This window comes from Manacus candei, unplaced genomic scaffold, assembly GCF_025592945.1.
Source record: "Manacus candei isolate 608988 ecotype Guabito, Panama unplaced genomic scaffold, ASM2559294v1 h1tg000043l, whole genome shotgun sequence".
Classification (NCBI taxonomy): Eukaryota; Metazoa; Chordata; class Aves; order Passeriformes; family Pipridae; genus Manacus; species Manacus candei.
The window spans coordinates 2,524,888-2,552,424 of NW_026138091.1; the positions used below are offsets into that span (position 1 = coordinate 2,524,888).

Below are 27,537 nucleotides of genomic sequence, written 5' to 3' on the forward strand. Positions count from 1 at the left end.
TGTTTCTTCTTTGCTGCTGTCCTATCTGTCTTAGCAATTCAGAGACCTAGTAGCATTCTTCTGTGTTCTTGTTCTTTGCTTTACTTTCTCTGAAGGAAAATACAGGTGTTCGCTGATGTAAGCTCGCATGATGCATGCATATTTTGCAGTTGTGAAATTTTAAATGTCTATTTGAATCCTGTGCGTGGCAGTCTTTGCTGCTTAACTTGCAAAGATCGTGCTATTGTAACAGTGTGAGAGAAGCTGCAGTGCAGGTGCTTATGTCAGCGTCTCCTCCCTCCTCAAACAAATTACTGCAAGCGTAAGCTGTACAAGCAAATATAGTAACACTCCACTCCTCCCAAAACTGTGTCCAGGGAGGTTGCCATCAGCATAAATTTATTTGCTAGGAGCACTACTTGTAGGAACCCTACTGCTGATATCAGATCTGGTGGAATGCAGTGGTATCAGTCTGCTCTCCATTACATCCTTGGACTTTGTTTGCAGAGTTAACGAAGATGACATGTTATTTTGTGTCTTGGCTTCTGCTCCTCCTGTCACTGTTTCTGCTATCTCATGCATTTTCTAGTTGCCAGCAAACATTTTGCTGAGTAGCAAAGAAAGTAATTTTGATCTTTAGCAGGCCGTCCTTCCTCATAGGGAATGGAAATGAACCTCTTATGAATTCTGATTTGTGAGCATTACAAAGAGAAGCCTGCATGCTCTGTGTCCTGAGAGCTAGTGTTTTTGTACTTCGCTTGAGATGCATAATGAGGCTCGCAGCTAGGAGGAGGCATTTATCTGGGGGAGCATTGAAATTGCTGGTGAGGTGGTTCCTAAAGCTACTGACTTGGTAGTGATTGTGCCATTTTTCTACCCATTATGAAATAATGTGAACCCACCATGATGGTGGCATGGGATTTGCATAGTTTGCTCTTGATTCAATTTGCTTCTGATGTGCAGCAGAACCTCTAAGAGTTTTTGCAATGGGATAGAACGTACTTTGCTTTTGTCAACTCCAGTTAAAATTTTAGGAAGAAAGGGAATTATGGGTCAAGGCAATGTATACATGGATTCATGTGACTTCTGTTTCCAGGAGCGAGGAGTAGTTTGTTCTTGTGAAGCTCATGATATGGACAGTCAACTTTAAGACAAAAGTGACTGCTTCTGGGAGGTTCTACATGGAAACTGTTGCTGACAGTTTAGTGTGTTCAGCCGTCTGTCACTGTGAAACTGAGATGTTTGCTGTGCAGGCCATTATTTTCTGGAAAGTGCCCCAATTTCAGGTCAATTGGAAGCTCAGAGAGTCCAGGTGTACCCACCTACACAAGAACAGCTCTTTCTCATCAGGATTTCAGGGTTACTACAGAAAACCTAATTTCGTTTTGGTCAGCCGAAATGAAATGTTTTGAGTGTGCTCAAATCCCATAGCAGGAACAGTTTATTGTGAATCTCTGTTTTAAGGATGATCTCACCTTAAAAATTTTTGTTTAACTGGCATTATTTATTACTATTTCTTTAGTGAGCTGAGAAAATTGTTTTTCTAATTAATGCATCTTGCATACTTTTTTACCATGTGAGGTATGTTCTGGAAGTGCCTGAACTGAAGATTCTTGCAGCACCCTTACAGCGTATTTCAATAATATTCAACAATATTCTCTGTATTGCGGTCCTTGCCCAGGATGGAGGCAGGGAGGTCAGCTTTGTGAAATACTGCCATCTACAGCACTGTCAAGGGTAACTGAACAGCAACCAAGAGAACTCCTTGGAAGTTGTAAGACTTGAAATATGCCTTAACTGAACATGGAGATGATTCTGACTTTTAGCCACCTCATAAAGGATCTGTTTTTGAAATGAAGAGCTAGTTCAAAGTCGTTTATATACCCAAACAAATGCTTGTTGAGCAGATATATTGTGTATATTTGAAAATAAATTTTAAAAATGGAAAAAAATAATTGACACCACTCTGAACTTCAGTAGTGAATAAAGTTATACTAAGATATAGCATGTATATTACTGGAAACAAAATTCTGATGTTTAAACTGAATTGTAACTATAAAATGGTGCTCATCAGCTCAGAATCACTAAACAATCACAAATTGCTTTACCTGCTTTTCCTTCTGTTGAAAATGTTTCTACCTAGTGTCTTAACTGGAAAAAAAAAGCATGACTTTATTTGTTCTGATGCTAAACACTAATAATGATGATTAATATGAAGGCATAGCTGCAACAAGAAAGTACAGAGAGATACAGATTTTTTTTTTCTGTTGTTATGATGCAACAGCCTCCTGTACCAGAACAGCTTAGAAAAACTTGTATTGTCCTTAAAAGAGCAGAATTTCATACCTGGCTTAAAATCTTCTAGTATAATATGAATTTCAACATCAAATGGAAAATTTTGGAAAACAGGAATGGTAGTATTTTACTTTTAAGCAAACCTAGAGAGTGCTTTTGGTGTGCACCTGTGACAGCATTTGTCATGCGGAATAGCACTTTGTTCAGAGTCTGGGTACTCTGAAAGGCTCTTGTAAGTGACTGGGCATATGTTTACTATAGTCTTCTGTTTCCTTTGATATTTAGGAGTGTGACTATAGTCTTCTATTCCCTTCATTATTCAAGGGTGTGGTAATAGAGTAACATAGTGATTGCCCCAGCTGCAACAAAACCAAGGCGTTGAAAAGAAACCTGATCATTAGAGATTCACATGCATCTGAATTTCATGGCAAGTAGGCATGATTTTTTAAGAGGAAATAACTATCATCTAGGAAAGATGATATTTTTTTCTGTTAAACCTTCAGTTTTACCTTCATAAACTGTACGTGTTTTGGGATCTTTGTGAAGAATTGAAGAATTTTTCAGTTCTTCTTAAAATGTGATTTATTTATGAATTATGATTTTTACTAAACAGCTAACAGATCCTCGAAGGTGTCTAAGGAGACAATTGTGCTATGCTTTGTTTTTTGATTGAATGCAGTATGATATTCTCCAGTCTCAGAGTAGATAGACTGCTTAGCATTTTAATTGGTTTTCAAGATGAATTCAGCTTTAATGTTCAAGGCCAAAGACAGGGTTATGAAGGTTAATTATACTTACCAACATTTGGGAACAGTCAATTCTCTTTGTATGTGAAGTGTTGGCATAGTGCTTTTCTCCTGGGGCGGAAATTGCTTATTACTTCGTCACGTATCTGGATTGCTTGTGTGCTTATTGTTGTTAGGTGGTTTCGATAGGTAAGCCTCTCAGTTATTTTACAGTTTGGGCTTTGAAATATCCAACTGGCTTTTCACTTTAAATCTGGGTTTTATCAAGTTAATAGCACTCCTGGAGTTACCTTAATTTTATATTCAGTGTCTGTTGCAGACAACTTGAATATGAAAAAGCTGAAATTATGAATATCACAGACTTTCTAGAAGCCATCACGGAAGTGTAAAACATGCCATTGTATTAAGAACTACTGGCTTACAGTATTTTTTCTCAGGTTGTGATCATCAGGAGGCGGACAACTCATCCTTCTCTGAATTCTGTTGAGGGCTACAATAGGAAGGAACAAAATCCTTTCTTATGGAAAAGATTATGTATACCTGTGTTTTTTGAGGTGTTTTGAGGTGTTTTTGAGATCAGAGGCTCTGCATGCTTGTTGATGTCATTGAAATCAATATTACGTGCTTTTTGACAATTTTGAGAAAAAAACAAACCAACAAACTTTTACTCTCCTACATGTTCATTATAAGATTTCTTCGATAAATCAGAGTTTTTAGAAGTTAAAGACTGTAGTTGTAACTGCAGTGTACCTGCTGAAGTTGACTGGTTTGTATCTGTGACAGCTGGTTTTGGATATTCAGTCTGGGCACTCAGTTAACAGTGAACTGAAAATGCAGGACCACAAGGCTTCTCCTATCTCCCCTTTGAGCATTGCACATAGTTGGAAGCACATAGTGCTGGTTACTCTTACAGCTGCTCCTGCAGGAAGTCTAAAGGGGTACGTGCAGTTTTCCTCCTTCCAACATACCAGTGCAATGTGTGAAAGTGAGCATCAGAGATGGGATGTGCCCCAGGAACAGACTCTTACTCTATGAGTAAGTTGGACATGCGTTTTTGTTCAGTTACAGCTTTTGAGCTGTTGCTGCCTGGCTCCATATACATTGTGAAGTATAGAAATTAGCGTTTCATTCTTTTCCTACATGCCAGACTTGAAAGCAGCTTATGCATGTATTTCCAAGGGAATAAAATGTGTAACATTATACACAGAGGTGTAGTTAACTGCTGTGGCAGAGATACAGGGTATTGAATTGCTTTATGCTAATATTATCTTGGTAGTTTAGCTCGTGTTATCTTGGTATTGTGTGTAATTTTAAATATGAAAGTAAATTATAAAATGTTATTAACTGATAACTCTTGTCAGTTTGGGTGACAGTACTGGAATGAGGTAATGCTGTGAAAGATAAATACATTCTTTCTTGGAATTATTCTTACTTATTATAAAAATAGCAACAGAATTTGTTTGAGCTCACAAGTGTTGCATCCTTCCTTCCAAGCACTTGTGCCTGTCTTCTGTCTGACCCTGCATTGCTGAACTCTGCGATGTCTCTCACAACCTGCACCGTGCTGTTCTGACTCCCTTAACTAAATGAGCATTGGGGGGCTGGATAGAGGATGGTGGAGAAGCAGGATTCAAAACTTCCTATCACAAAATGCTATGGTATTGCACAACTGAGAGGATTGTATTCACTTTAAATCAGGTGTTCAAGCTATCTGATGGCCCTCTTAAACCATTTTATGGGAAAGAGAATTCCCACTACTTGAGTAGACTGGGTGGAAGGGCAGGAGGAGGTGCCTCGTCCATTAAATATTTGTTTAGCCTTGAACACAATAATTCTTTGTCCAGGATGCTATTTTTTTTTCTCTCTTTGTTTTCTTCTCTGAAGCATTTCAAAGAACTTTCAAGGAAGTGTCAAGACTATTTTCCTGTACATGCTTACAACCACTCCCTGGTTGTCAGGGAACAGAACCCTTTATCCCAACCATGACATGTACTAAATTCATGCAGGCAGAGAAGAAAGTATCTCCTTTATTGGTCCCTGAAGCAAAATGTTAAATGTACCCTGATGATATGTGTTTCTTGCTGTGAAGAATCTTGGTGTCTCCTCCCAATACTGGGAGCAAAAAACATTCTGCTCTTCAGAAATGGGATAGCTTTGGGAACAAAATGTCTAACTCCTGTGCTTGAGGGCTGGCTTTGATGTGTGAAAGGTTTACCTTCTATTTTCAGCTCTGGCAAAAATTATTTTTTTATAAGTTTCTTGTTTGTTTGTTGCAAAGAGTGTGAGCAGTTGCCTGACTTGCATTAGGCAGTGATATTGACCTGATTTCTGAGGGCTGTGAACTACAGGTCCGTTGTCACTTGATAATGCTTGTAATTCTTCCATAGCTGCTTGATGTGGCAGGCTAGGTGCTTCTCCTCGCCCAAAGAAATGTCATGGAGGAGCATGTAATTTGTAGAAATAGGTGGGTAAACAAGGGGTTTAGTGCTAGGTCACTTGCCAAGTCTGCAATGCAACAATATTTTACAGTTCCAGTGGATCAAGCTATGTCATTTTAATGTTATTGGTATCCTGGTTAACTAAAAGCTATGTAAGATTTTTGCAGCAGTTCCAAATCCAAGTTGATCAGCAGTTACTCAGTAGCTTCAGAAGACAAGCTTGGATGTTTGGTGCTAAAAGCACTAGTCCTTGTTAAGGCTGTACAAAGTCCATTTGTAATATTTTTTTCCTGTCTTTAGAAAACCCCCACAGAACAAAAAGAATGCAAAAACTCCCATTAAAAAAACCAACTTCCCCAAATAGAAAACCAACCCTGACAAAAAACCTATGAAAGATTCTGAATTGCGAACGTGTAGAGTAGCACTGACACCTGAAAAACAAAGTTATGTTCATCAGCTTATTTTAATTCAGTGTTAGAGTGAAAAAAGATAAACTTGGCATCAACAATGGAAATCTAAATTAGACTTTCTAAATCTTTTTAATAAACCATGATGTGTAAGCCAGATAGTATCACTGCCTGTTTGAACCTGCTGCTACTTTAAGTTAGGATTTTTAGAGTTTTTCCTATTGCAGTAGGCTACTCTGACCTTTTGTTCCTAAATTTTCATACAGATATTATCTATCTTGAAATTGTGGAAACTACCTTCTAGCACTAGCCAAAAGAAATCCAAATGAAGGCCATCTCTTTTGTCATCAACTCTATTTTAATATCAAGAAGAGGTACTGCTGCCAAGATACGGAAATTAAATTGTACATGAGAATAAACATTTAGGTTCCTGTTAGAAACATCCAAATTTAATCCTGTAGAAAGTCCATTTCTTAAAAACCTCTCAAACATAATATAACTGTGTTGCAGCTAAGCACAGCTCAACTCAGACATGTTTGTCTGTGTTAAGTCTTCTTTCACACTTTTAATCTTAGAACTTCCATTGATTTTTCTCTTTTATGTATTTCAGTTTAGAGCAGAAATTAGGATTGTAGTTACTCTCTTACCTGAGCTCCTGTGAAATGTATTCATGATGCTCATTAGCAGGACCTAGAGAGGTAATATCAGTTCTTATTTCACTGAAACAGCCATTGGGGTACAGAAAAGTGATTCTGTACTGGTAGGTGTTTGGGAGCTCTGGACGAATAAAGATCATCTATTTTATTCACTCCACATTAATGCTATTCTTCAACAGTACTTGCTGGTGAAAAAAATTATTACTACTTCCAGTGGTGCTTGCTACCTTTGAAAGCAATCGTTTATATATACTCTCAGAACAGCTTTCTGCAACTTTATTCCTTATACAGTTGATTGTATTTTTGACCTGCAAGTAAGGCTTAAAATATTTCTATATCATCTCATTGTAAGATGTTTAGATACATCATTTGATGCATTAGACTTTTAATACCTTCTTGAGTTTTTTTCAGCACAATGGATGAATTGTTATTCATATTCTTTAAATGTTTTTCACAGTCTTGAAATAGTATTTTTTTTCTTTCTTTTTAATGCTTTGACTCTCTGTTTGACAGTAATGTCTGCCAAGGTGAAGTATTTTTTTTTAGGAAAAGCAAGGTTGGATTTTGTTTTGGAATGTTCCATGCAGAGGAAATCCAGATCTATCTCCTGTCTCAGGATGGCAACTGATTCCACTCCAGCATCAGAAACGGAAGGATTTGTTCTGCCACCTATCCAACTTGACTGGGGAAACATATCTGCTGACTTATCTTACTTTTTCATTTCAGAAAAACCTTAAAAAACAACATTGCTTTTCCTTTTGCCTTGGCTCGATTCCCTTCATATCCTGCAGGTGTTGGGCGAGTGTGTAGTTGTAAGCACAGTCTGTGCTTACAGAGGCTGTTATGGTTGTAATGGAGGTGAGTTAAAAGATGACCCTCAGCTGTTCTTTACTGCTGCTGTACCAGACCTGTAGGAGTCCTATGACCTAGCTCAGTTTAGATTATGTGCGTTCTGTGAGTGTCTGTTTAAAATAATTTGCAATAGGGGGGTTTCTGTGACAGAAGACGGTTAGGGAGCACCTACACAGACAGTTCAGAAAGGCAGAAGCCACAATGGGAAAAGAGGTGGTAAGGACCAGGTGTGGGGGACTAGTAATCTCCTAATCCCTTTCAGTTATCTCTAGAAGAATGTGTCACACTGCATCTTCATACAGTTGCCAAAATGAGAGAGAAAAAATGACAGGGTGCCATCTGGCCTCTCATCACAGTGCAGAACAACCTTTTTCTTTTTTTTTTTTTTTAATACTCTGAGCTATTATGAGAGGCATCTTGGTTTCTAATGCAAAGTTCTAGATGAACATGAATTAACTAGATATCTGAGGAGATGCAGGTGTGTGTGAAAGACTATTAGTATTACCTTCACAGATGTGAAAGAAAACTGCTAATGCTGTTAGAAGAAAGGCAGGATTCCTTGACTTTAAAGTACTAAATTTAACATGTTGCTTTCTTAAACCTTTTTTAGATTTTGTTGTTGTGCAGGAAAAAATGCAAGGCCCAAATAGCAAATGTACCCTTAAGTTGCAGGCCAGAGTTCTGAAAGGAATATGGTTTGGAATGTGCCTAACGAATATGGTTTGCAATGTGTCTAACCATTACTTTGAGTGCATCCTTTTTTCTTCAAAACCAAAACTGTCATTGGCCAATTTAACCTTGTTTAAGGTTCTGTATAGCATCCACATAGTTATTTTACTGGTTGGTACTGCAGTAAAATAATGTGAAAAAAAAGGTATGTAAAAATAAAATGCTAGATTTGGTGTTGTAAGGTTAGATTAAATCTTCTTTGCCTAATTCACAATGAAGCAAAAAAAAAACAATCTTCTGGATATTTTATGAAGCTTCCTAGGATCTCTCTGATTCTAGCTTAAGTGAACAAAACCAATGATTTATTGCCTCTCTTATTCTTATACTCAAAAGTTAGATTGAGCCCTAGGTAAAAATGTCTTGTGGAGGCAAACTGTGTAATGCTTCAAGTAACTAGACACCTATAAGTGAAGAAATAGACATTTTTACTATTAAGACTAACAACTCATTTGAATTATGGGAACAGTCTTGCAGAATATATATCTTGAAGAGTGGGACAGGTTGGAGAGCTTTGAAGTGTATTTCAATGGCCAAAGGACTCCTGAACCTTTGGGCTTTAGCTTTTAGAGAGGATGATGGATTTTATTACCTGATGGTTATTCTTACCATCTCTTCTGTACTCTAGTTTTATCAGAACAAGTTTGTGTCTGGTAGTAATCTATTAAAGTTTGTCTCTAAGGTAGTAATTATTAAAGTTGCAGTGGATATTCAGAACTTTGCTACACTTTCCTTGGTGTTCATTGCCATCTAACTCTTTCAAAAGATGGCAAGTGGAAGCACAGTCCAGATACCTCAGCTAACTTATTTCTAGAGATGTTTTCAAGTCCTTTTCTTAAGCTTCAACTTTCCTGTTTTTTGGTGTTTTGGTATTTGATATTTTTTTCCCCTTCTGAAAACAACACTACAGAAACAGAGGAAATAGTGTTCATTGCATGTGGACTGTTTGGGAAATGAAGAGGCAGGTGATGAAACGTGGGGTGGAAGGAAGTGTTATGTACAAGGTAGATTTGGTGGCTGATAGCATTAAGTGATCACAGTATACCTGGGGGACTTGAGGCAGTTGTTGAGTTCTGCTGTGCTTATACTCGTAGCAGACTTTTGAGCATTCAAACATTCCAGTTCAGAGTTAATGTAACTGTCGTTTGTCATCTATGACTTCTCCTATATAATTACTGATTTTTGTCAAGCTCTTCTGTTTGGACTGACTTAACAGTAGAAGGAACCTAGAGATTTACTCAACTCTCGAATTTCTCTTCTAGAATTGCACAATGCAACATCTTCCTAGTTCTTCCAAGCTCTTAATAGTGTAAGATGCTTAGCTTGAGAGCTGAGGAAAAATCGTGATTTCTTTGTTTACCAGATATTTTGCTGAATCGTTTTACCCTGTTGCCCCTCCTCCATGTTTACCAGTAACTGAGCTTCAGTTCCTGCTTCCTCGGAACTAATCACAACAAACACAGAGTACTTGGCATTCAGTAGCACTGTATCATGTGCAAGAAATTGGCCTGATCTGTAGCTTGTTAATGAAGTGTGCTTGGTGTGTGGACTTGTTAGCTAAGAGGGATGGATGATCTGTGGCCTTACACTACAACTAGGAGGCTGCAGTTCCTCTGGTCCACTGGATTCAATGACAGCATGGGTTACACTTAGATTGAGAGCCTCGGTTTGATCACCCTAGTTAGATTTAGAAAGTAGATTCCTTTAATCTCTTAAAACTGATCCTATACCTGCTAGCTCTTAATTTCTATTAAACTTGTTCCTTTTTATTTGTTTGTTTCATCACTTAGATACCTTTCTTAAGAGTGTTAGCTTAAACTTCCTTATGGACCTTACAGAACTGATAACCACACCTCAGAACTGCTTACCTAGGGTTCACCTGGTTATCCTGATGAGTGGTTGAACACGAGTCATCAACATGTCCTTGCCACAAAGAAGGGGAATGGTGTTCTTGGATGCATTAGACAAAGCATTTCCAGCAGGTCAAGAATAGTGATCCTTCCTCTCTACTTAGCACTGGTGAGTCCACATCTGGAGTGTTGGCTCCAGTTCAGGGCAACCCAGTACAAGAGAGACATGGACATATTGAAGAGAGTCCAATGAAGGGCCATGAAGATGATCAAAGGCCTGGATCATCTCTTTTATGAGAAAAGGCTGAAAGAACTGGGACTGTTTAGTCTGGGGAAGAGAAGGCTCAGGGGGATCTCATCAATGTGTATAAATAGCTGAAGGGAGGGTATAAAGGTGACAGAGCCAGGTTCTTTCCAGTGGTGCCCAGTGTTGGGACAAGAGGCAATGGGCACAAACAGAAACACAGGAGGTTTTGTCCCAACATCAGGAAACATTTTTTGACTATGAGGGTGACCAAACCAAGGACCTGGGTGCATTTTTATCCTTCTTGACATCAATGTGAACAACTAATTTTCTGTTTTCCTAGCATGCCTTGCCTGTCCTTGTTGCCATGTTGATCTTTGAAATCAGTGTATTATTATGCCTGTGTCATCTTAAAAAAAATTGCAGTATATTCTTATCTGATACACATCTCAGGCAATTTAAGTGCTTTTACTTATTTTAGGCTTTAAGTAAAGAAGTCAGGCATCCAGCAGAACTTAGGTCAGTTTGGAGGTCAGAGCCCTGGAGAACACTTCCCCTTTGGAAAGGCATGCAGTAGCCATTTCACCATGCACTTGGTGTTGCCCGGTGGCAGACCACAGGTGAGGCTGTACCTTGCCCGTGAGATGTGATGCTGGAGTGCAAGATCACAAATACTATAACAGATCACAAAACAGTATTGCAGTGCAAATGCCATATCTAATGACCGTAGGTGATAGTACTTAGGGAGAAAGCAAAACCCCTTTCAGCCATGAGATCAGGCAAAGACTCTTGATAAAACTCTCCAGATTTAGTGAAGTGTTTGAACTGAAGCTAAGCTGTGGGAGAAGGGGAAGAAGAGTCTTTTTGTGGTTTGAATTATGATTTAATGTTAGAAAAGTACTTCCAATAGGATATTACTGCCACAGTGTCAGGACTAAATTCTCTAATGTGCCTGGAACAAGTATCATGTTTGGTGAGGAGCTTTTTTTATACTGGCAGAAAAAGGGGGTTGTATTTCCTACTAATGCCTTTGTTTGGTTAAACAAACATTCCCCACAGTAAAAGTTCATGTAATCTGGTTAACTTAGGGAATTTGTAAGTCAATGCAGAGTACTGCCAAATCCACTTCACTGATCTCTAAAAGACTGAACAAAGGCTTGCTGCCACAGTCTTCTCTCATGGCCAAGGCACCCAACTTGTGCTGCTTTTGCTCTGTTATCTGTGTAACTGTATCTTAGAAAATATCATGTAACGTTATAGTACTGAGACATACATTTAATGGCTTCTGATATTTTTTTTTAAATTGGTGGGAGTTGTCTTCTTACCTCTTCCCACAGGACATTTAAGCATCCATGTGTGTAGATAGTTAAAAAAGATCCTGTCCATGCAGAGTAGTAGCTTTCATTGATGCATGCTTTCCTTTCCTTATGTGGGAGACCCAAGGAGGATTTTCCTATTTTCAAGGTGGAACTAACTGAAACCCCAATAGTTACAAAAACTACAAATGGCCAAAGCAATCTGTTAAAATAATAGAAGCATAGAATGGTTTGGGTTGGAAGGAACCTTAAAGACCATGTAGCTCCAACCCCCTTGCCATAAGCAGGGATACCTCCCACCAGACCAGATTGCTCAAAGCCCCGTCCAACCTGGCCTTGAATACTTCCAGGAATGGGGCATACACAACTTCTCTGGGCAACCTGTTCCAGTGTTTCACCACCCTCATAGTAAAGAATTTCTTACTAATATCAAATCTAAACCTACCCTGCTTCAGTTTAAAGTCATTCCCTTTTGTCCTATCACTACATGCCCTTGTAAAAAATCCCTCTCCAGCTCCCTTGTAGCCCTGTTTAGGTACTGGAAGGTGCTGTGAGGTCTTCCTGGAGCCTTCTCTTCTCTTGGCTGAACAGCACCAACTCTCCTAGCCTGTCCTCATAGGAGAGGTGCTCCAGCCCTTCTGATCTTCTTCTTGGCCTTCTTCTGGACTTGCTCCAGCAGGTCCACATCCTTAATATCTTGGAAACCCCAGAGGTGGATGCAGTATTCCAGTTGGGGTCTTGTGAGAGCAAAGTAGACCTCCTGATGAGTGACCTGACAGAGTCACCTGCTGGCCATGCTTCTTTTGATGCTGCCCAGGATGTGGTTGGCTTTCTGGGCTGCAAGTGTGCATTGCTGGGTCATGTCCAGTTTTTCATCCACCAGTATCCCAAATTTGTTTTTCTCAGGACTGTTCTCAACCCATTCTCCACCCAGCATGTATTTGTGCTTGGGATTGCCTCAACTCAGGTGCAGGACCTTGTACTTGGCATTGTTGAACTTCCTAAGGTTCTCACAGACCCACTCTCAAGTGTGTCAAGGTCCCTCTGGATGGCATCCTTCCCCTCCAGTGTGTCAGCTGCACCACACACTTTGGTATCATCATCAAAATAAGTTAAGATGGAATACAGATGTTAACAGAACAGGTTATGGATCATGTGATAAGAGGGATTAAAGGTATGCTTAAAGGTATGCATTAAAGGTATGTTTCTGACCTGTTCAACCTTCTTCACAGTTGGAGAGAAATAGCTTCTTTTGTGGCATGATTTGTCTGATAGGTACAGCTGCGTTAAAATAAGTGATACCTTTGTAAGAGCTGGATTGTATCCATTGTCTATAAAAGAAAAATGGATGACTAGCTGGATGCCATCATATAGTTATTTTCAAATAATTTCAGCTTGTGTGTGTGTCTTCCTGAACACTTAAGCTTTTAAGAATTCTGATTGTGAAGGAACATTTGTTAATTAAAACCTCAAACCAACCAAACTGCAAACACTTGGGAATGTGGAGAGAGCAGCAAAGGCATGTGATAAATGTCCCCCAAAAGCTAAAAAAAACCAAAAACAAACCAAAAAAACCAAACAATTGTACATCGGTTGTATCTTCAAATCTAATGGTTGGGTTAGCCGAAGTAAAAAAGAGCTTGTTCACTTGTGGAAGCACCCCTCATAGTAACCTGGCTGCATTTACAAATAAATTCTCCTTCCCTACATTGATTAGAACGTTGTTTCAAAGCCTCGGGGCTCAGATGGTTAGAAGCATTCTGTAATTTTCAAAATAAATATGTTCTCCTTTTGCTGATTGAGCCCTTTTCCTTCCTTGATATTTATTTTGGCATATTTCAGAAGCAATGTTGTTCACTTTTAGCTTTCATTTTGCCAAAAAAAATAAGCCAAGCTGGCTGTCTACTCATAAGCTAAGCAATGTCAGGGAAGGTAGTCCTTAACCATTTCTGCACCTGCTTTACTGGTCAAACATGAGCAGGCCGAATTTTCTCCTTCCCTATCCCAGAAAACTTCACTGCAGCTTTTGGGACCCTGCTGGATTATGAGCGTCTTGGGCACCACAAGTGACCATGAATGCTAGGGATTAGACAGTATGGTACCTGTCTGATGATACTGCTCGTGAGACTGAGATAAGGAGGGGATGTAGTGGCTGTGGTCATGTGAACAAATGGAGGAGCAGAATACACCAGGAGCATTGACAATAAAAATTAAGAGTTGAAAAATGTTAAATATAGAGATGGGTTAAAAGTTTTTTAGGGTAAATGTTCCTGTGTCAGGAAAGATCTGTTTATTCAGATAACTTGAGTGTGGTTGCAAGTTTGCATAACTAAAAAAAGCTGGCAAACTGCTTTAAATATCAGTGCATACATCTGTTTGTTATGCAACTCATTTTTCATCCTGTTTAAAAGAGTTTAGTGTTTCCGTAAATTGAATATGCATGCAGTCTGGTGTTGCTGAATTTCCTGCTAATAAGAGAACCTAAAATGGGCATGTGGGGGAGAGATGACAAGGAACAGACATCAAGTCATTACCCAGTTCTGCATCCTTGCGCTGGGACGTGGAAGGTATGCGTCGCAGTGCCTGCTGCTCCGGGAAACAGACCTTCTGGGGCGAATTCCTCCTTCTGTGGTAATGCTATCTTTCCTTTTATTAATACAAATTAATCACTTGTAGTAATCTCCTTTCAGATGTCTGCTGTTTCTAATTTATGTAGAGAACATGTAGCCATACACTTACCAGTTACGCTTTCCAGTTACATGCCACCTCAGTTAATTACTCAGGGGCTTGAGTAATATCCTCATCAGTTCTTTGGACTAAGTCATAGGGAACTATTAACTTTGCAATTTTGTTAGCACTCAGTCATTTTGTTAAACTTTTTTTTAATGCTTCCTCTTGTGTTTTAGTGATATATGGTAAATTGCTATAGTGTGTTAATACTGTATGTTTTTCCTGAGGAAAAATTCTAATTCTAATGTGCTTTACATAATACAAAACAAACAGGATAATAAAAACATTACAAGTAGTTGAATAAATGTTCATTCTTTATAGTGATATTTGTTTTCATGAGTGTCTATTTCTTAGGCAGGCCTTGAAACACAAGACCTTGTGTATTCTGGTCATCCGTTTGACTTTCTCCCATTCTCCTGCATGCAGGATGTTCCTCAGGTTCCCTAGTGGGGATACTTCCTCCCACCTCACCCTTCTGTCCTCATTTAAACTGTTTCTACTAAAGCTTGCTGTAGCTTGATATATACATTAAGCACGATATGATAACATCCTATCTTAAAAAAAAAACCCACCATCTCCATGCTACCCCTGCTCTTGCACAAGTGTTGATTTAGCAATCTAGTTTGTAATTTAGTGCTTCCTGCCCCCTCACCCCACCCAAGACAAAATGAAAGGGAAAAACGTGTCCTTGGGGTAATTCTCTGATGAAACACTTTCTCTGACTGGTGGTAAGGGTGGAGAGAGCATGGCTTTGCTGAGAGTGGAACCACAGGGTTTTCTTCCTGCGGAATACTGACTGTCCTGTTTCACACAGTTCAGTGTACAGCTTTCTCATCTGCTTGTATCTTGCTGATGGAGGCCTTGTAGAGACTAGCAGAGCAGTGACTGTAGTTGGACATCTCAGTAGGCATCCCAGTTTGATCTGCTTCTCCCCTGAAACCCACTAAATGAATAAGTGGTTAAAGCATGTTTTTTCTACCGAGTTTTGCTTGATTCCAAAGCATTTTCTTGTCTCACTTGTGACTTCAGATGTGCTGTGAATACTATGATTCATTGTAGGTTTCATTCTCTTGCAAAAAAATGAAATAGGAAACACTTAAAGAATGAGGCATTGCTTTCTGTCTGTGTGTGGTGACCTCCAGCTGAGTGCCTGCTCTGCCACAGAGGGTGCTGGCAGGCACAAATTATTTAATTTCTGTGTCTCGGTTCCACAAAGCAATACACAGCTGGTTTTAGAGTTGTGTTGGGAAGCCCTCAACTGTGACTGCTCTGGAATAGCTTTTTCTGTACGCAAACAGCTTGTGTGCCTGTGGGGTGGGAGTGCTGTGGCTGCTGGGAACTCTGGAACAAGGGGAAATACAGCAAGAAACCTGTGGGTTTCTGGGTTTTTTGCATAACTTTTCCTTATTTGTAATAGTTAATGCTTGCCTGTGTGAGTAGCTTTTGTATTGGTCATTTTATTTGAAACTATTCTATCCATTCCTAAAAAGTTGATTTTTCTGGGTAAATGTCCATGTTTTGCAAGCAATTGTAAAATGCTGAGTTTGCATTTAGGACTATTTACACTCTTAAAACTTATGGGAGATAAAGTGTAGCTCTCTTAACAGATTGGAATTGAATTACTGTATTTTTCTTCTCTAGAATCTCGAGCAGCAGGATGGAAGAACTCTAACTGATAGAGAGACAGACAACAGGCCCTTTCAGCATGGAGACGACTCCAGTTGATGGGGAATTTGATAGAAATTCAGTGAGTAACTTAAACGTGCCTTTGTGTAATGAGATGAATGTGAAGATACTTTTGCAGAGAGAGGGTAAAATGGCTTGAATCTGTTCAGTTTTGGTTTGAATTGATACTTTTCTGGTGAATGTATTTCAAATATCGTGTAGTATCATGTACCATTTCCTAGATTCTCATGGCAAGAAGGCTGAATGTCAAAAAACATTTGGATTTTGGATTTGATTTACTTTTTTGGATTTTATCTTAGAGTCCCAAAGAAAAAAAGTATTCCTCTGTCTAACTGGCATTTTGCTAGTTAGTGACTATGGACAATAGTAAAAATAATGTATTTCTTGGTGGAATGAGGAGCAGAAAAGGCAGGAGGAGTGATAATTATATGTTATCAGAGCACTCTAAGGTTAAGAGTTGATAATCTGTACTGATAACAAAATTTCTGATGTAGCGAAACTCTTTCTAAGCACAGTTTAAAACCAAGAAAGGCTAGTGAGTTGTATCACACTTCATCATCATTGTAATCAAATTATTTAAGAATTTGGTTTTTCACAAGCTGTGTTATGTAGAAGCACTCTAATAGGTGAAGCAGGAAATGTTTTTCAGTTTCCAGAGTTGCTTCATGATAGAAAGCACTGCCTCCCAAAGGCAAAAATAAGATATATTTTCTGTAACTGTGGTGAAGGTCAAGTTTAACACTTCATTAGTGACAAACTTTATTTGTGACAGTCAGCTACTACACAGAGCTATTAATTTGTTCAAGTGTTTTATTACTTTTTTTAACTGAAGTGATGAATTTGTAGAAAAACTATTTTGCAGTGCATTAAGAAAATCCTTGACTTTTTCCTGTAATAAACAAATTCATTGTTTTGTTGCACGGACAACACATCTATATCCCAGATGCAACGTACTATGAGTATCGACTGTTGACTTTTTTTAAAAAAAATCCTGTTAGTTCAGTTGCTCTGCTCCTTGTTTCCTAAAATAAAAAAGTGCCAGTTTACAAAACACATAAAATGTGCTAATCTTCTTTTTGTGGCGTGCATCCAGAATAGCATGGTATTTAAAAGGTATCTTGAAATGAGTCTCTGTATGTCTTACCAAGTCTCCTTCAGGAGAATCATAAGTGTAACAATAGATTACCTTTTGTCCTATGTGCTTAGGCACCTAAAGTGTAATCTCAGAATAATTTTTTTTAACTGATGGTATACTGTTATAGGCTACTCTAAGCATTTCTTACCAAAATATCAACTAGTGGGGTAAATGTCTGTCTTAACTGCAGTTACAATGTCAAGTTTTTTGTTTTGCATGCAGGTGTTAAAAACGTTTTTGAAAGCTTATCTGGTAGTCTAACATTCTTGATCTGGTGTACATCATAGTAAAAAAAGTGAAAATTAAATATTAAAACCCCCATACACATTTTAAGAGAGATCGACCCAGTAATTTTGAAGACCTTGAATCAATGCAAATCCTGACTCTTCCCAGAATTTTAATTTTTTTGAAATCATGTTTAAAAGTTTTCTGTATTCCAGACTTTTAGCTGCAATAGGTTGGTTTGGTTTTGAGGATTTTTTAAGTTCCATGTGTCTGATGAAACTTCATTAAATACATGAGGTGGAACATGCACGATGAATACTGATCAACATTTTTTTCCCACCATTTTAAGTTCTTTAGGATGTTTCTAGGAGGTACCTGAAAAAGCCCTTTTTTAGAGGTGTCAGCTCTCTAATTTGTTTTTTTTTGGCTTGTGTGTTAAAAAAAAAAAACCACAACCAAACCAACCAACCAAACAAACAAAAAACGGAGGAGGAGATTACAGAAATTAATACTGTGATCTTTTCAGAATCAATATAGGGAGAAAAGTCTTATATTAAATTCTTATATTTTCTAACAATTAGGTTTATACACACTGCAATAAATCCGAACACGGCTGTGACAACTCAGCAAACTATTTTTGTAGTCTGACACCATTAAAACAATGCAAAATACTAGAACCTTTGGTTTGAGTTCTTGTTTGAGAACAGTTTTTGCCTATCTTTCTATAAAATAGTAGTTTAATTTAAACAACCCTCACTGGCTCAGAATTCAGAACATTACATGAAAATGTTTGGTAAAAACTATTCTTTTTCAAAATTATTTTTTTACTAATTTTTAGTTGCCTCTATATTTTACCAAAACATATATTTAATAAATAAATTGCCTGTGATATAGCTTGTACAGTCAGTCCTTGCTATTTAAATACATCAGTAGACATAGAAGTACCTTTTTTCCTTGAAGTATAGAATAGAAGTCCTCTCTACTGATCAGACTTGCAGGTTGGGTTAGTGGTCCTGAATTTAAATGTAACTGGAATAATCTTAATGATTTACACATATTCAGCAACTGCCTTCAGGAAAAGTCCGTCTTCAGCAGGGTTGAAAACTCTAACTTGGCTTTAGAATGTGCATTTCAACTCTATTAAAAATGTAGCTGTAGGTTTTGATTGTACAACTAGTAAATCTATTTTAAAAACTTATCTTTTGTAGTATGAGATTCAGACATGTTAGTATGACATATGCTTTTTCTTTTCCCCTAATATTCAACAGGAAAAGGATTTTGTTTTTCAGGACAACTTGGCAGATGTAACTTAAAGTTTAGTAGCAGTTGTTATTAGTTTTATTTCTGAGAAATGAATGTCTAAAAATAGTGCTTTTCTGAAGCACGTGAGCTGCCTTTGTATAAAACCAGAATTATGGCTGCTGTCTCCTGGGATGCTTTATATTGCTGGTTTTATTCCTAAATCTTACTCAAAAACTTTTCTGTGAGGAGGACTACGTTTTGTCTGTTTTGGTAGTGACATTTCAAGGGAATTGTGCTTCAGTAGAAGCTAAATTAAACATGTAGTGTTGAGAACCTGCCTTGTCAAAGGACTTGTTCTGTAATCTGTAATAATCAAAGTCATCAATTATATAATGTGAAAGTAAGAGTAGGCTGTGTCTCTGGAAATATGCATATGTTTCTCTTAATTTTGCATATTTAGAATAAGAGTTGTGGGAGGTGATGGGCAGGAATGTCCTGAGAACATTCTTTTCAGAGCAAACATTGAAGTAGTAGAACTGTCATGTTTTGTTCCTTTAGTGGTTTGGATCCCAAATCTGCAGATATATGAATTGCAGATGACAGAGGTGCAGTAGGCCACTAGAAAATGAAGAGGTCTTTTTGCCCAAAATCATCTCATTTCAGTACCTTAACATCTTGCATCAGTGTTTAGAAATATATATTCTGCGTATTTTAGGTAAATACACAGGCCCAAATACATCTAATGAAGAGAGGAGGTTGACCAGCAACGGAGGTAGTTTGGTGTGTAAACAGGATGTCTGTTGGAGAAGATCAAGGACAGAGTTAGACAGGCTTGTGTTTCACCCTCTGGTGTAGGAGCTGTTTGTACCAGTTCATAGGATTAACCATGCAATGCTAAAATATTTACATGAAAAGCCCCTGCACCATCGTCTCCGGTGACAGGTTACCCTGCTCTGTGGTGTCATATTGTATCTTGGCCAGGGCTGCTTGAGAGGCAGGCAGTGAGACCGAATCTGCTGCGGTGCTTTTTCACTCTTATTTCTTCAACATGTAAGTACTCACTGCGAGTGAACATGCTGTCTCAGTCTCTGACACTTCTGATCCTATATGTCCATTTACAATGTATTTTTCCAGATCTGTGCTCTTGCTTTCCAGCTTTTAGTGTGAAATAAAGCAGACCAGTGCTGAATAGCAGTGTTCTTTTCTGTCCTTCAGTCAGTTGCTGGATCTCTGTACAGTTACTGCAGGCTTCTTGCTCTCTTGTCAGTCACTATTCTCTTGAATCTAAAATCAGCGTAGGGTAGTACAGTTCCAGTCCAAACATAAATTGTTTCCTAATCTGCAGTTATATTATCTGTACGTTAAAAGAAACACTTTGCCTTGAAAGCCGCTGAATTCTTGAATACTTTTCATGTACTAGTACCGAAACCTGGTAAGTTCATGGGTTCCCTTAGCAGCATTTCACTCTGATGTAAATTTAGTCTCTGACAGGAATTGAAGGTTATTTACCACGTTTGCTTATATTTTATTTCAGCCTTCATTGTTTAATCAAATCTTGTTACGGAAACTACAGAATTATGAAAGAGGGGTTGCCTCACATTTCTAATGATGTGTACTGCAGTTGCTACATTCTCACTGCAATACTTTACATTTGCACATTGCACTGTCAGTTTAACACCCAGAGGCAAATGTGAGGGTTAACAAAAAGAAATATATTAAAAAATCTGTTTTGAGATCAAGAGTGCAAGCGAAGATACTTACTTGCAAAGATTTTGATTATGATTTTTCTCTTTTTTGTTTCCTGCTGTTTAGTCCTGATAAAGAGAGGCAAGATTGGATCCTCTATAAAGCAGGGCAAGAATTTCTCTTCTTTATGGAATATAAGTTTTTTTTTCTTGGGGATATAGAAGATACATCATGTTTGGATTTATTTTTAAGGAGGAAATGTTCATGCTGATCAGTATACTTGTTTTCTCCTTTTCACAGACTTCAAATGTAGTAAATCCTTTAACACGTAGGTGGAACTTGCCTTACATCTGTACACAGCTGAGCACAGTGGGATCTTAGCCTTGATTTTGGTCTTGGTTAGCAATGATTTAAAAAAGATTTCAGATCAGATATCAGAAAGGAGTACAGGCTATTACTATGTAGTTACCCTCCACTAGTGCCTATATTTGATGCATTCAGTGGACCACAAATAATTTTTTTTACATGATTCTTTGGAAGTACTTTGATGTCCTTCCCAAATCTTCATTCGCGAAGCCTAGCCGTCATGATGATGATGTAAAATGTCCTCTTAAATTTAAAACTGCACTGCTTGTCTTGCATCCTAAGCCATTTAAAATATTACCTGTGTTCGTAGATGAGCTGAATCTGTGGCTTCTAATTTGTGTTTGTGTGCAAAAGCAGTTAGGTTTGGATCAAGCATTAGTGGGTGCTTGCATGTTTTTGATGGTGTTAAAGGTTTTTTCTTTCCAAAACTCTTGTCTGAAAGTGGAATGGTTTTGGAAACAAATTTTGTGTTATTTCAACTTTCTTCAGAGCTTCAGTCTTTTGAAAACATTGTGCATCAAGTCATATTAGCACTAAATTGCTAGTGGAAAAGTTCCACTCAGAATAAGCAGTTGAGGTAATTGCTGTTTACTAATGATAGCTTCTAATAATGCTTTTCTATAAGCATATTTGTCAGTTTTGTTGCTTCACCTTTTCTGAACTAAGGTCTGCTAAGTCTCTTGAGGTCTTGCCTTTGGCATTGAGGTGCATGTTGTATTTTAGTTATGAACTAACACTGTTTTAATTGTCTTCTTTCCCGCTGCTGCTGCTTTTGTGCACTTGCTTCTTCCTGACCTGGATTTTTATGTTTGCTGTTCTTCGTTCTTCAATTGTATGTGTACACAGCAACATGGTGAGAACAGAGATTCTCATGGACCATCAAGTAAGTAACTCCTCTCTTCTACAGTATGTTTGCATATATGTTCATAATAGCATATATTTTGCATATGGGCTGCTGGGCTAAATACTAGGTTTTCTTCTGTATCATAATTGACAATTTGAAGTATGATGAAAATTTGCTGTTGGAAAAGTATTTTGCCTGGCATGCCACTCATCTGACTGTTTCCCTACCTTAACTTTTTTTTTTTTTTTAAGAGGGAAAAGTTTATTCTTCACCTCTCTCAGTCATGGCCGCCAAAAATATATTTCTTATATTACCTATCTGGAAGAGAAGAAGCTATTTTTATGTGTTTGAGATGAAACCTTCAAATGCTATTGTAGTATAGATAGTAAAGATATGGAAATAATGGTTCAGAAGCGTTTTTATTTTTGAGCTTGTCTGTTTATAGTGCTATATGGTTACTTAATTTCAACAATTTTACATATTCAGAACTGACCAGGCGTATATACTGTAATACTCCAGAAATGGATCTGGTGAAGTGATAGGGAAAACTTCAGACTTGGGTATTTATATGCTTGCATTCAGCCAAGGACTTGTTGGTGCTGTTGGTTCATGGGCATTAGGATGATAGTATGATTGGCAGAATAATTTTGCCTAGGATTGAGAGTTTGCATGCGTGGGGGATGGAGAGGTGCAGGTACAAATTGTTTCTTTTTGATAAGAAATCTGCGAAGAAGCTGTGGTCTTAGCTGCTGTGGCTTATTATAGACATTAAGAAAACAATGTTGAATTGAATCATAATAAACCTTTTCCTATATCTGATGTCATTGTACTATTTTCAGGGGTATAGGCACTTTCATATGCTCCTTATAGAAACAGAACTGGGAATCTGACACTTAAGATTTTTTCTTTCATAGTCTTACCTGAAATAAATTGGCTGTAAATACCCTGATTTGTATTTCTTCAATGCATGAATTGTACTGAAAAACTGTGTATTAGTAATCTGATGGGCAGTATGATGAAAATGAACAAAATATGTATTCTCAACTATAACAGTTCTGTTGGTATTGAAATGTGCCCTCTAAAGAGTCATGAGGAGGCTTTGGCATTTATTAATTAATGTTTCTTCTCTAAAATTATCCTCTGCTTGTCTTCAAGAAGATAGATGATATGAGTTTAAACTCACTCAGTTGAAGGAAGGTAGGAAGAGAGGTGGTCTTTCTCTTGGGTGGCTGCTCTGAAGCCTGAGTGAAAGTCTAAAAACAAATTACCACTTTGAGGCCTTTGAGTGGAAGGAATGGTTGGCAATGCCATTGTATGTCTTCTCAGACACATTGAGCATATGCATATCAAATCTTTTTTTCAAGTGGCAGAAATGGCATGTGAAACCTAAGAAGAATTAGATTAATAGAATAGAAGGAACCTTAAAGATCATCTAGACCCACCCCGTTGGTGTAAGGAGGAACATATTCTACTAGCTCAGGTTGCTCTGAGCCCCATCCAACCCAGCCTTGAACACTTCCAGAGATGAAGCATCCACTACTTCTCTGGGCAACCAGAGAAGGTGGTTCCAGTGCCCCACCACCCTCACAGTAAAGAATTTTTTCCTAATATCTAATCTAAACCTGCCCTCTTTGAGTTTAAAACCATTGTCCTTGTCTTGTCATTACAGACTATGGTAAAAAGTCTTTCTTATAAACTCCCTTCATATAGTGAAAGGCTGCAGTAAGGTCTCTCCAGGGCCTTCTCTTCTCCAGGCTGATCAACCCCAACTCTCTTAGCTTTCTTCATAGGATGTGTTTTTCCCCCCCTTATAATTTCACTAGATGAGGCCTTTCCCAGGGACATTTTAAAAAACCCATAGAAGTCCTATTTCGGTTGTTCTCACGTAAATTCATTGGGAAGTGTAAGGGCTTTGAAGATTAGTCAGAAACTGAGTGTGGGTTTTGAGACTTACAGGTTTTGATTAGTTTGCCAAGATTTCACCGCAAAGCTGTTTCCTGGGTTGACTGAATTGTGGCTATCACAAAAGTGGCAAAGAAAGAAGTATTTCAGAAGTTACAGCTAAATGCTATATCTGTATTCAGTAGCAGCCTTTTCACCTCCTCCTAGTTTTGTTTTTGTCTCATGTCTTAGACCAGTCTTACTGGCTTCTTTTAGCCATCCTCTCCAAAGCAAATTTCTAGCTTGAAAACCTCATTTTCTAGAATGAAATGTTTTGCAAGACAGCAGTTGAATACCAGTTTCATAAATAGCAGTGAAGTTCTTAATAGAAATCTATGCACAAGCACGTAACATCATTGACTGAGCATCATTTTGTATTTCAGCAGTGGTAACAAACAGCGATGAATCACAGCTTGTAACTCCAGGAAAAATGAACCAACAACAGGGGAAAGAAGCCTATTTTACTCCTACCAAAGAGTTACTCCAGCCGTGTCTGAGCCCAGGAACTTCCCATAGCCATGGTAAGACAAAGCTGTTTTTTACAGAGGTTTTCAAGAACTTAAATTCTGATATTAGTTATCTGTTCCAAAAATTGGTTCAAAACCACTGCTTTTTACAATAAAGAGGTAAGAAAGAAAGCATATTGAAATGTTGTATGTAATTATTTGTATCCTTAAGTGTTAATCTGAAACAGGAAAAAATTCATTATGTAGTGCACTAATTTATTAAAGCATGCTATGATGGGACAACAGGCCATATAATGGGAAATCATATTTGTGTGTAACCAATGGTAACATTCTTTTCTCAGTACTTAAGTTGTGTCTTTATGCAGAAGTGTTATGATGTACCACCTAAGCCTGGAATCTTTGTGCAAAGATCTTTTAACAGAAAGATCCTTCTCTTTAGAAAAGTGAAAAAAAGAAAAGCCTTAACACAACTTTTTGCCAGCTTTCAGTCTCTCTGCCTTGCTAAACCTCTTGAAAACAAACTCTCTGTGGATCCATCTGAATTGACTGGATGCGAAGTGAAACTCATTAGCAGACCTGTCATGTTGATAGTCTGTTCAAGAAACAAAAAACCAAGCAAATAAACAAGCTCTCCTTGTGCTTATTTGCATTGAATACTGCTTCCATTGTCTTATTGCCTAGGATATCATTAGATGTGTTTATTATGGTGTGTGAAGTCCTTACTGAAAACTTCAGGCTTTTAAAATTAATATTCTCTTCCCTTTTACTCTTGGCAGCCATGCTAGTCATCTATGCTTCCTTTAGTTCTTCCCATGAGTAGTGTTCCTGAAATGACTTTTTATTTTTTACTTTTTTTGGTATGAACCTCCCTAACTCCCATAGCTTGCTTTGTCAAAGTAATATTAGTGTGTCAGAGTAATAAAGGCAGTGTCTCAGGTAACTTTAAATCATTTTCCTGTTTTCCTGTTGTCCTAGTTAGAACAGCTGGGACAAGTTCATCACTGTATGGGTGTAACCCAAAACTGTGTATTCTATAGTCTCCCATGCCATTTCCCAGAAACTGTTATCAATAGACCATTTACACCATCTGCCCAGAGCAGGCCTGACACCTCAGGCTATAAACTGGGTGTTAAGAGGCCTGTGAGATAGGAGGATGCTCCTGTCCTCCCATTGTGGAACTCCCCGCCCTGAGGGAGGTTACTGGGCACTCCTGCCTGAACTGGAGGATATATAATCTTGGGGTTTTGGGAGTTTTTTAACCACTCGTGGGATCCAGAGGAAAACTGAAGACCACTACTCTCAACCAGACTGCAACCACCACTTTTGAACTGGACTGCAATCACCACTCTTGACCAGACTGCACCAGCACTCTCACCAACAGGTTTTCCCCTCTCCTTTTACTTTGGACTCAGGGGGCCCAACGAACACCACTCTGTTCATGCCCCAGGGTGCTGGGTTATACATTTGGGTTTTGTGGGTTAAAACCAATTGTTTGTCTTTATAGTCGTACTTATTGTATTATTTTATTAAATTGTTATTCTGATTTATAATCTCTCTTTCGAATTGGGTTCATTTCCCCTGCTGGTTTACCTTTAAACCAGCACACTCATTCAGTACTATTTAGATAAGAAAAAAACTTTTAAACAAAAGATAGTTGTTGCCATGCTGAAAGTAGTAATCTTTTAGTGTATTTGAAGTTATTATGGTAGTATTTTCAGTATTACCCATAGCTAGCTCTGATGTATTTTCTAATAGCTGCTGTTATCTCACTGGGACAACTCTTGATGTTCTCTGGCTTGTGTTATGCTTAATCTGGAAATATTTTCTGGAAATATATGTATAATATACATATATATCTTGTTTGTAATTTTTATTAGGGTTAAAAAATTTTTTTGTTATTCTCCCTATTTACTGTGTTGTATCCCTTATTAGACAAATGCTGTAGTTATATGTGTATTTGAATATTCTAATAAAGTCTTCTTTTTAGTGTTGCTGTTTCCACTAATCTATAAAGTCAAACTGTTGTGGTTTTTTCAGGGCTTTCACTCATAGGAATATCATTAAAAAGGGCTTTAAATGCCCTAAGACTTGGTGGTGCTACATCAAACTCCTTGCAGAGATTGTCCTCTCTCCTGACTATTTTTTTTCCCTCTGATTATTTCAGGGCTGATATAAGTGAACTTAAGATGGTTAAATGTATTTATGCCTTTTTTAGCATCAATCATCACTGTCTTAGTCTTCCAGGGGCACTACTAGAAATAAAGCTGTAGTTTCATGAAACAAGAAATTTGGCTTGCATTCAATTTGAGTAGTGAAAAGATAGGATGTGGGCTAGGCTTCAGCAACCCACAGTTACTAACTTGTAGCCTATCTGCAACTCAGGAGGTGTTTTTATGGAGGGGGATGACCCATATGTAAAAATTGGGTGAATATTCTATGGTAGTTATTCCTGTGGCAAAATTACAGTACTAGAGAAAATGTGAGCTTATTACATATGGGAAAAAGAGATGCTGTGGAAGCCTGAAAAATATGAAGTAAAACAGAGTTTAAAGTGATGGAGTATTTGAGGTTAATTGTTGTAACTGAAATCCAGTTAACAACAGTATTTACAATAAGCCTGTATGATGAGATAGGAAACGTTTAAATACAGAATTTAAAGGCATTTACTGTGAATAACTTTTAGTCACTGGCACCTGAATTCATCTTTAGGAGATAGATAATGTAAATAAATAATTCAAAATCATGCTGGGCACAGGATAAAGAGAATCAAAACAGAAAAATGTGTGGTACAGTCTACAAAGAACTGATTACATGTATATAAAGGAGAGCTGGGACATAGGTACTTAGCTTTTGGTGCTGGACAGTTGGATGTTGTCGAATCCTATTTGGCTGCTATTACCTGGGTTATGCTTCCTGCTGCCTGAATAAAAGTGCCTGTGTTGCAAGGCCAGTTTTGTATGGAGCTTGTAGTTCAAAACCAGGTGAGTTGGAATGAAACAAAACCTATCAAGAGGCAATCTCTGGAGCATCCAGCACTAACTTTGATGTTAGCAGAGAAACATCACCATGCATGCTGGATTCTTTGGCTGGCCAGCAGCTGTCCAAGGAGAGTCATGCTTTCCATCTCATGGCGAATCTACTGGAATAAGCCTCATTTGTGTCTTCTGCTTCTATTTTAAGTAAGATCCTAATGACAAGTATTACAAATACGGTTGAAACTAGATGAGTTTTAATATGAGGAAGTGGAGGTAAACATTTAATGTCAGTTTGGGCCATTGACTTTCTATTTGGAAAAAGAACCATGTAATGTACCAGTGTAAAGTTGTAAGTGGTATATATTTTATAATTTTAGGTGCTCCCATGTATAAATACTGTGTGACCATAGTTCTGGAATTCAGAAAGCTTCTGTTTTCCTGTACTTGTTTGCTTAGCTTAAGACACATGTCTTCCTCTTTCCTCACTCCTGTCACCTTGTGAGATGGAACTTCGTATGTTGTCTGAGCCGGAGATGAGGAATCTTCTTTTAGGAGTCCAGTGCAGATTTGTTTTACAAAGGTAGAGAACAGTTTGATCTGGCAGCATTGTCTAGTGATTGTTCAGCAAAAGTCTCTTTACAATATTGCTGTTCTGTATAATCTTTGTCCTTTATTCTGAGGCTGAAGTAGCTTACCTTTGAGGCTACTGACTGGCATGTGTAGGTGTAGAG

The 27,537-nt window shown here is 38.0% G+C and overlaps 1 protein-coding gene across 3 annotated transcripts in view; it reads left to right on the forward strand.

The window, feature by feature from the left end:
- The window catches only part of OSBPL8 (oxysterol binding protein like 8), an 86,112-nt gene that overhangs the window by 14,350 nt on the left and 44,225 nt on the right, over positions 1–27,537 (forward strand). Inside the window, exons 2-4 of one of the 3 annotated variants that reach the window (XM_051795904.1) lie at positions 15,881–15,986; positions 21,426–21,462; positions 23,748–23,885. In XM_051795904.1, the coding sequence (XP_051651864.1) occupies positions 15,945–15,986; positions 21,426–21,462; positions 23,748–23,885 (217 nt within the window). In that variant the 5' untranslated portion in view covers positions 15,881–15,944. Of the gene's footprint in view, positions 1–15,880; positions 15,987–21,425; positions 21,463–23,747; positions 23,886–27,537 lie in introns of those variants that run through there. The other 2 variants (XM_051795905.1, XM_051795906.1) reach the window with 2 other exon arrangements.